Source organism: Barbus barbus, assembly GCF_936440315.1.
Source record: "Barbus barbus genome assembly, chromosome: 38".
Lineage (NCBI taxonomy): Eukaryota > Metazoa > Chordata > Actinopteri > Cypriniformes > Cyprinidae > Barbus > Barbus barbus.
In genome coordinates, this window is record NC_136716.1 from 6,333,784 (window position 1) to 6,349,923 (window position 16,140).

Below are 16,140 nucleotides of genomic sequence, written 5' to 3' on the forward strand. Positions count from 1 at the left end.
AAAAAATCTGAATTGATGTGCTGCAATTTATGTCTTGTAAACAATCTGAAATTTGCATGCTTTTGTTGAATATATATTTGTTTAATACTCCAAATAGCCTGCAGTTGCTTTTATAAACCATATACATCTTGGTGGAACAATTTTATACATTTGTTATAAATTGTATAAGTTTACTTGGAAGTGAATTAAGGTTCTACAAAAATTTGATCTCCATATAAATGCTGTATATCATAAAGCTGATATGACAGTTATCATATCACAATGATTAGTGTGGTATCTACCTTGCCTAATTAATACTATAAGTAATGTTATCAATTCTTCTTCTTGATACAATGAACAGGAAATAAAGACCTAAATTAGAGCCAATTAAGGGCCATTGATCAGTAAATGATTGACAGTTGTTGTACAAAAAGTTGTCAGCTTTTTAAAATTAATTTAGAAATTTTTTTGATATTCATTTTGCTTGCGCTTTCAGCGTTCCTCCCTTCCCCAGCTCCACCTGTATAGCTCTGCTACAGGGTCATTTTATATGCTATTGGTGCAGCAGCAGTATGTCTTAAATACTCACAGCAGCGTATCGCCGTATGCATTGTCAGAAGCAAGTTCCTGTACTTGCTTTGAAGGAGCAGCAATATCTCCAACAACAGCAATAACCAACAGCAGCAGCAGCGTAAGCAGATCTATTCTGCCAAGACCAAATACATTAACCGTCATATCCATTACCATACTAAAATCTTTCGAGAGTTGTCAGAACTGATTTGACGATGTCCAAAAAGGTCATTTCCAGGATGATGAATAACTTAATTACAAAATACTAGCAGGGTAGACAGTGACATGGAGGACACAGAAAATATATAAAAACAGGTTTTGATTGAAGTTTTTATTTAAGAAAAAAAAAATGAAGAAATGGAACACTTAATAAATGACCAATTTTTCATGTTAGAATGGGCAAATATGGCATAAAATGCTCTCTTAGCAGTGATAGTGTGATGTAAGATAAGAAAAATGGGTTACACTTTATAGTGTAATTATACATTTAAGTACTGAGTATTAATTCACTACATGTGCTTTATAGTTAGGGTTAGGATAAGGGTTTGGTTTAGGGTTACTTGCATGTAATTATGCATAATTTATTGTTATAATAACATGTATAACCGAAAAATGTAGCTAATATGATTTCAATCTTAAAACAAATGTGAGTTTAATATTCTTTCATTATAAGACATGATGAACAGAAATGAGTCACCTGTTGTAAAATCAATAACACACCTCATGTGGTCTTTCCCTTTAATTACTTTCTGCAGATTCCTTTCCATGTTAATATTCATGTCCTGTTCTACCCATCAGTCTGCTGCATATGGTGGCTGTTATGGCCGTAAGATACGCTTAGAATGGAAGAGCTGTGGAATGAGGCTTGTGCAGAGATAAATGACTGTAATTACAGAATGAGGCATGCTGCTTCATTACAGCTGCTGTATATGACACTGGAGGATTAGTCACAAATGAACAGCACACATCCCTTATTTCATGAAATCTGATGAGCATGCAAAAGTAATCAAAACAGATCAAATGGAGGAGGTAACAAGACCTACATGAGCAGTGTTTTTTTCATATCATTGGAAAAGAGTTTGTGGGAAATTTAGGAGAGATTCACAACAATTTGCTGGAATTGAGCATGTATATGTGCATTCTGCTTTTATATGTTGCATTACAAATGACGTCATGAGTGAGCTGTGAATTGACAGGCTTTAGTTGTTGCATCAGTTTGTAATCTTGTCTCAAGAGAAAACAGGAAGAGAATATGAAAATTTAGTCTCAAACATTTTCTTATGCCAAAACGTACATGCAACACCTGGTAAGATTACATTTATGGAAACTTAAAATAGTTTTCCAACAAGACTTCAGTACAATGACAGTCTTAACGTATTTTAATGTTGAATAGCGGAGACATTTCCTCCTCATAATTATTTAATGGCAGAACTTATTGATCCTGGACCAGTCACAAAAACACATTTAACCTGTATATCTTTAACGGCACGTCAGCTGGTATTTATTTGGAGGTCGACTCTCTTGGGAAATTAGTTGTGTTGTGTTGCATCGTGATTCATAAGAGGTTGTATCATTTATAGTATGCAGTTGAGTCAGTATTTGTTGTTTATCTATCAGTGGGAGCATTAAGAAATGTCATGTCAATAAAACAGCTATGCAATAGCTGATAGACAATAACGTGGAACACACAACACTATTCCTTGTATGTGAAAACATACCTGGCCAATAAAGCTAATTCTCATTCTCATTCATTCATTCTCAATAGTGAGCATTTGGAAGTGTGAAGAGGACATTTATTTACCATTTTACTGTGAGAAAAATCTAATTTACCAAAATAAATAAAATTATATATATATAGTTTTTTCATTGTTTTTCATATGAATGTCCTTATTTGTCCTCATTACATTTTATTGAGGTATGTAAATAATGTAATTAATTGAAAAAATAATCCAATACCAATTCTTTCATTTATTTACAACTTGTATTTACTGTAAAATATTATTTTACTCCCTGTGTATTTTTTTCTGAAGAAAACATAAATCAAAATCTGTCTTTGTCTCTACACTTGTTGTTCAACCTGTTAGGAACAATATTTCCATCTTTGAAAAAATGGTTCAAACAAAGGTTAGTTTCTCTGTTTACATATACAGGGGCATGCAAAAGTTTGGGAACCCCTTGCAGAATCTGTGAAAATGTGAATAATTTTAACAAAATAAGAGAGATCATACAAAATGCATGTTATTTTTTATTTAGTACTGTCCTGAGTAAGATATTTTCAATAAAAGATGTTTACATATAGTCCACAAGATAAACAAACAGCTGAAATTATTAAAATAACCCCCTTCAAAAGTTTGGGAACCCTTGGTTCTTAATACTGTGTGTGGTTACCTGGATGATCTACGACTGTTTTTTTGTTTTGTGATGGTTGTTCATGAGTCCCTTGTTTGTTCTGAACAGTTAAACTGAGCACTGTTCTTCAGAAAAATCCTCCAGGTCCTGCAGAATCTTCAGTTTTCCAGCATCTTTTGCATATAATAACATGCTGGAAAACTGAAGATTCTGCAGGACCTGGAGGATTTTTCTGAAGAACAGTGCACAGTTGAACTGTTCAGAACAAACAAGGGACTCATGAACAACCATCACAAAACAAAAAAACAGTCGTAGATCATCCAGGTAACCACACACAGTATTAAGAACCAAGGGTTCCCATACTTTTGAAGGGGGTTATTTTAATAATTTCAGCAATTTTTTTGTCTTGTGGACTACATATAAACATCTTTTATGTAAAATATCTTACTCAGGACAGTACTAAATAAACAAATAACATGCATTTTGCATGATCTCTCTTATTTTGTTAAAATTATTCACATTTTCACAGATTCTGCAAGGGGTTCCCAAACTTTCGCATGCAACTGTATATTGGATTTGTCAAGCTCAAATTGCTCTGTTATTGCAAAAATGTAAATAAATAAACATAGACCATAGACCAAATAAACAGACCATTATTAGACACACAAAAAAACTTTTTTTTTCCTGGGCCCTCTTTGAAATAAGTAAATAAATTCCAAATGTACAGTGAAAATGTTGCATTTTAGTGTTAGGATTAAGGTTAATAGCTATAAATAACTAGGCTATTTGATAGGCTGTAACCACATTTTAAATTATTAAAAATATTTTAAAAGTCAGTCCCTGGACAAACACATTTGTTCACTGCTAATCTACATATTTGAATGGATGTGTCCTATACTGTGGTCCCTTGATGGTGGTTACAGCCTTTATAGTGTAGAAGTTTAGAGTTCAGCAGTAACCCTTTCAAGAAATTATAATAAAACTTCCTGAGAACTTTAATAAAGAGGAATTCAAATCAGAGCAGGACTAAAATACTTCTGAGTTTATAAAGTTTCATCATTAAACCGGTATAAATTTTCATTATGGCCTTCATCATTTTAGCATGTTTAGAAGCCTATATTACAAGATTGCCACTCAATGAAGTCTATGTAAAGTTTCACATATCTGAAATGTCCATTAAAGTCATTCAACGCACCGGCTGGAAATGTTCCCGCTCTCTCTAATGTCTTATTCTTAGACATTATGTTATCAGTCTTATACTTTGTCTCTTAGGTCGTCTCTCTCTGAACTGAATCAGCTCATGCAAACATGCTAGGCTGCTACCAAAGCACTCTGCTCACATTAGCGAGGCAATAACGCATGATAAGACTGATAATAATTCCATGTTTTCCTCTGATCCCCTGTAACATTATCCCTGAGACAGGAGGACAGCCATAAATGCAGGAAGTTTCAGGATTTTGTGCACGTAAGTGGAAGATGCACGGTAGCAAAGTTAAAACAATGAACGACTGCACCTTGTCAAAAATGGTCATAAACGGCTTTTTACTGTAGAGTTCTTCTCTTCGGCTCCTTTCTGTCTGAGAGATGGCAGTGAACCTCTCTTGCCTCTGTCTGTCTGTGTCTGTTTGCCATGTGTCTTTTGTGTTTGCTATAGGCTTCTCACACAAACATAGCCTTAGCCAAACATGGCTTAATACATGTTCACTTTACAAAGATTTGAACACAGCTGAACATATGTACATTTTACAGAGAAGGTAAAGGTTTCATGTCACTGAATTTATGTTTCCCATAAGCATTCAAAAGACACACACACACACACACACACACACACACACACACACAGAGACACAGAGAGAGAGTTGAGTCAATTGCATGCTCCATAGTAAAAAGGTGTTCCTATTATTGATCAGAAATTATAACACCATACATTTTCATATGAAAGTATCTACATTCAACATGCAGAGCCCTCTCATCAAAAAGTGTTTTTTGTTGAGATGAGCTGAACTTCTCTCTCATCCGCACGACATTCACTGCATCACAGGACATTATTCACTGTCTGGTATTTGTAAAGTTATCATAGTGTAAACACCCTTCCAATGAGTGCGTGCTTGTATTATCTGCCACGGCTTTTTCAGTGTTTATTCAGACTGATAGGCTGAAGTGTGAGCATCAGTTTCTACTGTGTGTTGTTTCTCCTCATTGACTTTTATGGTTGCACAGGTTGAGCGACCAGGTGCAAGCAACTCCAGCCACAGACAATCCTAAATATTTTACTACAGAAGCCTCAGTAAATGTTCCTGTAAACTGCATGCGTAATATACACAGAGAAATGAGCGGTTTGTACCAGCAGATGAGTTCTTACACATATCGCATCTGCTGTTGCATATTTATATTTGATAAAGAAAATGTCCACAAGAAAAACAGCAATGTGCAGAAGATCACTGATATTTATGCAGTTTGTAGTCTATTATGCCTTATATTAGCGGCCAGGACTCAAGGATTTATGCTTTAATCTATTCTTGCATTTATAGGAGCTCAGAGAAAAATTGTCCATGTGCCTTTAAATACAACTATACAACCTGATTTCACAGGAAAATGTAACTATTTTATGAGTTGCCATTTTCATATGAACCCATTTGATGTGAATTGTGCAAATATGTGATTTTAGGACAAAAATGTAAGCATGAAGGTCCACCCATAACCTAAACATCAGTGGGGTGTAGTGCAGATTGTACAAAAACATATGAATTGGCCACCAATTCACCAAAATGTTAATTAGTTACACAGTGCCATGAGATTGTATTGAACTATTATTCCACCTGCTACATGAATGTGTTGGAGAAAGATCTGATATCTAATAAGTTTGAAGACTGATTACTCAGTTGTTGAGTGAAGAATAGAGTTAACTAGTCGGTTGCTAACCAGTGCCTAAATGGGACAACAGATGTTGTCAGGGACATTAAACATTGTAATGTCAAACTGGTAAACTAGTCTGCTTTCATAGCCTCCTTATGTTTATAATCTTCTAAACTATTCTTCAAATTTAGACTTTAGGAAAATGTTTAAAAAACACTGAAGTTATACACTTACCATAAGCTTAATTGTGGTGATGTTAAAGTGGTGTAGTTTGTTTATAGCCTATGTTTAGCTTTTTACTTCCAGCGATATATTTAGGCTTCAAAATTCAGAAAAATATATTTTATATAGCAAAAAAAAAATTAAAAATCATTATGGATTTTTGAAGAGGAAACCAGGCTGATGCTATAATTTCTAGATTGACCTAAAGAAAATATGTAATCACTGCAGCAATCCGTTAACATTAGGCTGTTAACTGGGACAAAACTACAGAAATATGTAAACTCCAAACTGATCTCATAAGAAAATGTCATTTTTTAACGAGGTGGTGATTTCAAATGAATTTGTATGATGTGATTGTATGAAATTTTTGAAAAAACATAGCGTAATCATCAGTGCGGTGTAAGCAGGTTGTACAAATTCATATGAATCATCACCAATTCGCCAAAATGTAAAATAGTTAGGCTATGAATGACCCAGTGTTTGGGATTTGTCCAGACAGATCTCAGGAAAACAAGATGGGATTTTGTAGGCTATATCCCTCACCCCTAACCACCCCTAAACATAACTGGGACGAAAGCAGATCATATAAAAACCAACTAATGAGATCATACAAATTCATACAAATTAGCCACCAATTCACCAAAATGTAAAGTAGTTATAAACTGCCATGAGATTGTGCTGATTTGTCTGTTCCTCCATACTATTTGTATTTGCATTATTGTATATTATTACATTTCCCAAATTCCCAACAATTACGCTAGAAGAGAATTGAATTGTTTGTCAATATTTGTAATTTGAGGGATCTGATAATTAGGGTGGTCTCATTAAAACACTCAAAGATTAATTCCACTGGCTAGTTAACTGATCCAGATATTGATTAACCACCACCTGCCTTCGTTAGTAATCAATGAGGTAGAATGAACATTTCCAGCTCTCAGTTACCTCCTGATTTTTCTTCTAAATGAATGTCTATCATTTATAGATTTGAGAGAAAATCTTTTCATCAAAAGCCCCATCTTTACAGTTGAGTCATAGTGAGACAGGACACGTTCACACACAAAAGATCAGGTATTTGTCCAAACAAACCGGTATATCACTTCCTCTGTAATACTCCTTTAATGTCTTGGTTCGTGATACTAAGACAACAGTGTACAAAGATTGGACTTTACTTTGTTGGACGCAATCTGGGACGAGCCACGTTCATTACAAAAGCGTTTTACTTGACTATTTTATTCAGTCCAATGCAGATTTATAGATCTTATTTGCAGTACACTTTCCCTTTTTTAATTTTTTTTTCCAGTGGTCGCTGTATCGATCTTTTCGAAGTTCTGGATCATTTATCGGACACACCATGACCATAGGCCTAGGCCTACATCTTTCAAATACATAAGGCCTAATGAATTAATACGGTTACAAAAAGAATCGTGTTTTATTTAAAGTGGACGCTATATTTGAAAATTAAGACTTCAAAGACCCATTTTCATTCACAAGATATAAAACGGTGGATGAAAAAGATCCATAAGCCACCAAGTCTGTTGTTTTTACCTTTGCAGGGGAAGTTTCATTGCAAAGCAATTTGATAGAATCGAAGCATAATAAAAACACAACAGTGTTTAATAAATAGTTAAATGCATTTCTACTAATAATCAGAATGGACAAGTATTGAAATTGTACTCTGTTTTGTTATTGTAAAATTTGACTGATGTGTGTCTTAAAACACAGCTGATCCAATCAGAATTGAGTATCAAATCAAAACTGTGTATTATAAAAAGTGTAAGAGTCCAGAGTGCTTATTGGTTATATGTCATTCCAGTCAAGTAGAAATACAGTACTGAGACACTGTGTATAACTGCACACAACTATTATCCTTCATGTATACATGGAGGCTATATCCTCTGTCTACTGGGAAAACGTAAATGTTTGAATGAAATTTTGTGTAATTAGTATGTTTATTATGCTCCAACCATATTATAATATCAATAAGGCACTTAAGATTATGCTGTATTATGAATATACTTATGCATAAGTGTCCATTATGATTATATTCACGATATTTGCTGAATTATTTAGCAGTGTTAAATCGACTGTACTATGAAAACTTAACAATACTCAGTTTTATTTGAACCATTTTAAATGCTCATCATCAACTGTTGAGATTTAAAACTATTGGCTGGACCACTCTGAGTGCATTCAATTTTAATGCATATTCTACAGCAGTCTTGTTAATGTTCATAGTACCATGATCATAGGGTTGGATGGCTTGTGCCAATGACTCATTAGTTTATCATTAACACTCTGGTTGTGTGTAAGTGCTGGGTGGGGTTTGGACCTCCCTCTGGGGTCTCACGAGCTATAAAAGCCAGTCCGGTCTGGTGAGAGAGAATCAGATCAACGCCAACAGCCAACATCAGCTCTATACAATCCTTCCGGGCCTGAACATCTACTGCAGAGTAAGTAGCATTCTGTTTCTTTCCCTCTTTAAAGCAAATAGCCTTTAGTTGATAATGACATCGGATTCAGAACCACGGATAGCGCCATAACAAAGTGTATCTAGTGAACTTGACAAAACAGTTTAGCATTGAGTTTAACATCTATTGAGACCAAGAATAGAAAATCTACAGCAAATTTTTCGTGGTATATTTGAAATGCATTCAAGTTCTGTAGACTTTGGCACTCGCTGTTCAGATTTCATCTGAATCAAAAGTACACCCTACTTTTATGAATCCCAAAGGTTTTCTGTTTGTGTGTATCAGATGGCGAGTGCACTGAGATCCTGGACCGTGCCCCTGGCTCTTGTGCTGTGTGTCATAGTGTGTCTCAGCAGCCTGGCTGAAGCTTACCCACCAAAACCAGAACCTCCAGCGGGAGATGTGGGTCCAGACGAGATGGCCAAGTACCACACGGCTCTAAGACACTACATCAACCTCATCACACGACAGAGGTGAGGCTAGAACTACCTGTCCATTATCTTTGAATGATTCCATGTGTCAGAGCAAATTGAGTCAGATAAATCAGTATTAAAGGGGTTAATAGCACTGATGATAACGTTAGTTACTAACACAGCCCTGCATCTTGAAAAAATTCAGCAGATTTGCAAAAAAGGCCTAATGTTACATAATTAGCTGATGCTAAATTAAAAAATATCCATAAATAGTTTCCATCATGTACTATATATAAAAAAAAAAAAAAAATATATATATATATATATATATGTATAAACTGTAATACAGTTATCAAAATAACAAAAGCTGTCAAATGTTTCAGTTTTAATGAAAAAAAGGAAGGGAAGAAAATATGTTAAAATACTTGATTTAATGTCAAAGAACTATACATAAACACAAGTAAATATAAAATAAAGCTTAATTTTTCCCACATAATCAGTACATTTCTATTACTGTTTGGATGTGTAAAACACCCACAGATGGAGCAGAAAAATTCTGGGTCATGTTTAAATGTTTTTTTTTTCTGTCACTGGCAATTATTTTCACCTTCAAATCCGAATTAGCCATAAAATAATGTCTTCAGATTCATTCATAAAAGTAAAAATTGGTTAAGATTTGAACAGATAGTCCTAATCTGGCTCAGAGAAAGATAGGAATCATATCGAAAGCACAAATGCTATGAAATGCACATCATACAGGCTTTATTTTTTGAATCAGCAGCCCAAAATTAATAAGAAATAAGTGGAAATATGACAGGTGATGTTATTATTTGTGTATTATACATGCAGTACTTCAGAACGTATATTAACTACATGGAAATTACATTTGTCTTTCATATACACATTATTTAATACATTAGTCATCATGAATTATTAATAAACAAAAATTTTACAGCATTTATTAATTAAATGTAGATTAATAATACATTCTGAATATGCACATCTAAAGTTATATTATAAATGAGCATTAGTTAATCTATTAAATATAAACATTGAAAAATAGTATATGTGAAATTTAATTAACATGAACCTAGATTAATAATGTTTGTTCATGTCTCATTATTGTAAGCTGTTAATACTTAAGTCAGTAGAATGAATTTCTGTTTTTAAATGTATCTTGCATAAATGATCACACTGGACTGAATGTGACAAAACATGTAAGAATGGCTTTACAAACAATTTCTACATAAATTTGTTCTGCTCATGTTTGTTCAGATGATTCTTGAAACATGATTCTGTAGAAAATCGGCAGAAAACGGCTAATGGCCCAACAAACATTTTCAGATGATAATGGAGAGTATGATGCCTATATTAATAGCACATCTCTCTCATATTGACGTCATTTACTGAACCACTGTGTTATGGTTTTTTATATCCCATTTTCCAGTCACTGGGTTATTACTTGAGCTTATATTAGATTTGTTTAAATATGCCTTACAAAAAGTACTATAGCAGGAACAGTTATGATATGAAATATTAATACCATAGTAAAAATATATATTTTTTTTCAGCTAGTTGCCAAGGAAACATTAATTTTCTTTTCTAAAATAACTAAAAATAAAACTGAAATCAAATTAATTACATATATATTTAAATTATTTGTAAGCTGCTTTTAGGAATGCCGTGTTGTGAAAGCCCTAAACAAATAAATGGAATCGATTTGCATTTAGTCCCAGGAGCAATGCAAAAAGGTTCCCATGGAGGCGAATGAACTCAATCTAGTTTTAACCATCTAAACCATTTTTTTTGTGTTAATGGTTTTACCAAATTGTGCGTTGCTATGGTTTTACCCGAACACTCACATGTGTGTGAGGGGTGGGCTGAGTTGCCAGATATCCTTCAACCTGTATGAGACCACTCATTATTGTGCTGCTCGTTAAGATAGATTGTTATTAAGTGGGATTAACATGTCTGGTTACGTCGCTGATGATGCATGCTAGAGATGTACCCTGATATTTTCTGCAACGAGTTTAACCTTAAAAGGCCACAATTAAATGACGATCATGTGTTATTTTGGTTCTGTTTCTTTATATTTGTCAATTGATCTATAATTATCTGGAAGATCAGTTTCTTTTAGTTAAATCAGGAAGTTGGATTGTAATTCTTTTTGGTGTTGTTTGTACAAGCTAGCTCCATTAAGACCACTGCTCATACTTAGAGTAATGGAAATGAGCAAACACTAAGCGTGTAACTTGCTACAGACTTGAATCATCTTCTCATTCTTCAGATATGGGAAGCGATCCACCCCTGAGGCTGCTGTGGCTGAACTGCTGTTCGGTGAAGATGAACAGGACATCAGGCCCCGGTGAGCAGTGAGAGAACATGCTGGAATATCTTTGTTTCTGAAGTTTTGTATCATTGCATATTATAGTACACCTGCTCAGTCAGTCCAGAGATATTCAGACAAACCCCTGGTGGAGATATTAAAATGATTGTTTTTTGTTTCTGTGCAGTGTGGAAGACTTGTTATGGTGATGTGACTCCTCTCTGTGGCTGGTGCAGTGGCTTTCTTACTCCATCGCTATGATAATACATGAGTTTACTGAACAGCAGAAACCAGCATGAGCCAACACCTCATCAAAATGAGGCTCCAAAAACACCTCATGATCTGTACATCTCTATCAGCCTCTTTCTTTCTTTCTTGTTATGAGTTGATTTATGCTTTGTGAAAGACAATTGTAAATAATTTATCATTCAATAACAAAATTGACAATAATAAAAAAATTACTGAATGTTGAACTCTTGATTCCTGTCTTCATTTATCCATTTTACATGTTTTTTTTAAAAATACCTCTTCTTAAATAAAGAGATATTGTGTCCTAACTAATACATCTGTATACCACTAGATGGGGGGAAATCAACAATATTTTAATATTTTAAATATTTGGCCATCTTCATTATTTCATGAATCACCCTTTGAAACTTTTGGTTTTTATTGTTATATGATAAATAATAAAAATAATGTATAAAAATAGCTGATGTTGGACTGAAAAAAAAAAGATATTTTATAGGCATTCTTTAATGTAATTTGGGGGAGATGATATATGCTATAACTGTCAGTCCTTGTCTTGTGGTTCCCCTCCTCTCGTGCCCATATTTGGCCTTCCTGTTCCTGTCCTCGTTTGTCTTCATTAGTTTAATTAGTCCCTAGCCCTGTGTTTTGATTAGTCCACACCTGTTCCTTATTTCCCTGTGTTTATAAGCCCTGTGTTTCCTAGCCCCTGTGTCCGGTCTATCGTCAGAAACGTCATTGATGTTCGTCTCTCCCCAAGCTCCTCGTCTCATTGTGTGTGTCTCTCCAATAAATGTGATTATTGGAACTCCTACGTCTCCTCGCTCCTTGTGTCCCGAGAGGGAACGTGACAGAAGACCGGACCTACAACAACACTATGGCTGAAGACAGGCTTTGGTGTCTGCGGCAGGATGGTCGGGAGTTGGTAGAGTATGTAGAGGAGTTTCTTGAGGTTTCCAACAAGGTGAGCTGGATTGACGCCTCGCTCGGTGTGTGTTTTCGGTTTGGGTTGGACAAAGATGTCATCAGCTGCGATATCCCCACGTCCAGTTTTTCCCTTATCGGGCTGATAAATTATGTCCTCAATGTACATGGCATTGATTTCGAAGTCGAAGAATGTCAAACCGATCTTCGTCCAACCCAACCCGAGAACAACCCGGCCTCACCAGCTCACCGCTCGCCAGGACCCTCCACATACCCTGCCAAATGTTCCGGCCACCCAACTCTTCCCAGCACTGCTGCTGTCCTCAGCCCAGAGCACCCGCGCAACCCCGCGCTGCAAGAGCGCCCTCCTGAGTTCCCGCTGGTTCCGTCCAGCCCTCCTGAGTTCCCGCTGGTTCCGTCCAGCCCTCCTGAGTTCCCGGCTGGTTCCGTCCAGCCCTCCTGAGTTCCCGGCTGGTTCCGTCCAGCCCTCCTGAGTTCCCGGCTGGTTCCGTCCAGCCCTCCTGAGTTCCCGGCTGGTTCCGTCCAGCCCTCCTGAGTTCCCGGCTGGTTCCGTCCAGCCCTCCTGAGTTCCCGGCTGGTTCCGTCCAGCCCTCCTGAGTTCCCGGCTGGTTCCGTCCAGCCCTCCTGAGTTCCCGGCTGGTTCCGTCCAGCCCTCCTGAGTTCCCGGCTGGTTCCGTCCAGCCCTCCTGAGTTCCCGGCTGGTTCCGTCCAGCCCTCCTGAGTTCCCGGCTGGTTCCGTCCAGCCCTCCTGAGTTCCCGGCTGGTTCCGTCCAGCCCTCCTGAGTTCCCGGCTGGTTCCGTCCAGCCCTCCTGAGTTCCCGGCTGGTTCCGTCCAGCCCTCCTGAGTTCCCGGCTGGTTCCGTCCAGCCCTCCTGAGTTCCCGGCTGGTTCCGTCCAGCCCTCCTGAGTTCCCGGCTGGTTCCGTCCAGCCCTCCTGAGTTCCCGGCTGGTTCCGTCCAGCCCTCCTGAGTTCCCGGCTGGTTCCGTCCAGCCCTCCTGAGTTCCCGGCTGGTTCCGTCCAGCCCTCCTGAGTTCCCGGCTGGTTCCGTCCAGCCCTCCTGAGTTCCCGGCTGGTTCCGTCCAGCCCTCCTGAGTTCCCGGCTGGTTCCGTCCAGCCCTCCTGAGTTCCCGGCTGGTTCCGTCCAGCCCTCCTGAGTTCCCGGCTGGTTCCGTCCAGCCCTCCTGAGTTCCCGGCTGGTTCCGTCCAGCCCTCCTGAGTTCCCGGCTGGTTCCGTCCAGCCCTCCTGAGTTCCCGGCTGGTTCCGTCCAGCCCTCCTGAGTTCCCGGCTGGTTCCGTCCAGCCCTCCTGAGTTCCCGGCTGGTTCCGTCCAGCCCTCCTGAGTTCCCGGCTGGTTCCGTCCAGCCCTCCTGAGTTCCCGGCTGGTTCCGTCCAGCCCTCCTGAGTTCCCGGCTGGTTCCGTCCAGCCCCGCGCTGCAAGAGCGCCCCCAAGTTTCCGCGCTTCCCGAGCGCCCCCAAGTGTCCGCGCTTCCCGAGCGCCCCCCAGTGCCGGCTCCACGCACGTGCCCTCCCGTGCCGGCTCCACGCACGTGCCCTCCCGTGCCGGCTCCACGCACGTGCCCTCCCGTGCCGGCTCCACGCACGTGCCCTCCCGTGCCGGCTCCACGCACGTGCCCTCCTGCGTTTCCGCTGGTTCCATCCAGCCCCGCGCTGCAAGAGCGCCCGACAGAGTCCGCGCTGCAAGAGCGCCCGACAGAGTCCGCGCTGCAAGAGCGCCCGACAGAGTCCGCGCTGCAAGAGCGCCCGACAGAGTCCGCTCCTCTGTGGCTCCCAGGGGGGAGCTTCCCCAAGAAAATTTTGGGGGGGGGGTAAGAGGGTCACAGCCTGTGTGGCCGGGCCAAGGGCCAAGGCCACACGACCCGAAAAAAATAGGCCGTGGCTTCCCGAGTCTCCAGATCCGCCATGGCCTCCCGGGTCCCCTGACCCGCCCTGGCCTCCCGAGTCTCCTGACCCGCCCTGGCCTCCCGAGTCTCCTGACCCGCCATGGCCTCCCGAGTCTCCTGACCTGCCATGGCCCCTGGAACGGGCACCGCCCTGGAGGCCTCCAGAGCGCCCACCCCCCCTCCCCATTGGATGGTGTTAGGCGTGAGGACACGCCTTCCGGAGGGGGGCGTAATGTCAGTCCTTGTCTTGTGGTTCCCCTCCTCTCGTGCCCATATTTGGCCTTCCTGTTCCTGTCCTCGTTTGTCTTCATTAGTTTAATTAGTCCCTAGCCCTGTGTTTTGATTAGTCCACACCTGTTCCTTATTTCCCTGTGTTTATAAGCCCTGTGTTTCCTAACCCCTGTGTCCGGTCTATCGTCAGAAACGTCATTGATGTTCGTCTCTCCCCAAGCTCCTCGTCTCATTGTGTGTGTCTCTCCAATAAATGTGATTATTGGAACTCCTACGTCTCCTCGCTCCTTGTGTCCCGAGAGGGAACGTGACAATAACCTACTGTGCGCAAAAACATTGTATGAAATTTCAAAATATTTTTATTAATCTATCTATTGATTTTCATAGCTAGCTTGTAAATGAAGGCGAAAATGCTATCATTGAAAATAGTCCACGACTAAAAATCTTCCATGCTATTATCATACAGGTACATCTAATTAGAATTTAGAAAGAAATTAGAATATCACGAAGAATTAGAAGAAATTTAGAAATTAGACTATCATGAAAAAGGTCAATATTTTTTTGTCACTCATTTCAGAAAGTGAAACCCATATATTATATAGATTCATTACACATAGAGTGAAATATTTCAAGCCTTTATTTCTTGAAATTTTGATCATTATGGTTTACAGATAATGAAAACCCAAAATGCAATGTCTCAGAAAATTTGAACATTACATAAGATCAATAAAAATAGGATATTTTAAACAGAAATGTCAGGCTTCTGAGAAATATGTTAATTTGTATGCACTCAATACTTGGTTGGGCCTCCTTTTGCATGAATTACTGCATCAATGCGGTGTGGCATGGAGGCAATCAGCCTGTGGCACTGCTCAGGTGTAATGGAAGCCCAGGTTGCTTTGATAGCGGCCTTCAGGTCATCTGCATTGTTGGATCTGGTGTCTCTCATCTTCCTCTTGACAATACTCCATAGATTCTCTATTGGGTTCAGGTCAGGCGAGTTTGCTGGCCAATCAAGCACAGTAACACCATGATCATTGAACCAGCTTTTGGTACCTTTGGCAGTGTGGGCAGGAGCCAAGTCCTGCTGGAAAATGAAATCATCATCTCCATAACGCTTGTCAGCAGAAGGAAGCATGAAGTGCTCTAAAATTTCCTGGTAGATGACTGTGTTGACTGTGGACTTCAGAAAACACAGTGGACCAACACCAGCAGATGACACGGCAGCCCAAATCATCACTGACTGTGGAAACTTCACACTGGACTTCAACAGGGGTGGACTGGGGCCAAAAAGTGGCCCTGGACTTTTTGGAACAGAGCGGCCCACCAAACCCAGTCTGCTACACACCACACCACACCATAAATGAGTGTCATATTCTTGATATTATAATTAGTCTTTTCTGGTGTATATGACCAATAGTAAATAATGTTACAGAATTTTTATGAGGGACAGTTTAATATCACTAAAGTCAAATACCAATATTATCAGTCCATATGACACGATGCTCTGGTATTGTCTAGAAGACTGGAATAGTGCAGAATGCGGACTGGTTTTATGCCTTTCTATTGGTCATATACAGTATTTGTCCTTTTGCAGGAGCTTGACATCTATCATTTTAAGGAATAGTGCTCC

General features: G+C 39.3%; 1 protein-coding gene across 1 annotated transcript; it reads left to right on the top strand.

Moving 5' to 3' along the window:
* Positions 1-8,729: 8,729 nt before the first annotated feature.
* On the top strand, positions 8,730-11,392 carry pyyb (peptide YYb; the record flags this gene model as incomplete). The annotated part of the gene is made up of 3 exons (XM_079397703.1): positions 8,730-8,917; positions 11,145-11,222; positions 11,371-11,392. 3 exons carry the CDS (start codon positions 8,730-8,732, stop codon positions 11,390-11,392), a joined length of 288 nt encoding a protein of 95 aa, XP_079253829.1.
* Positions 11,393-16,140: the final 4,748 nt, after the last annotated feature.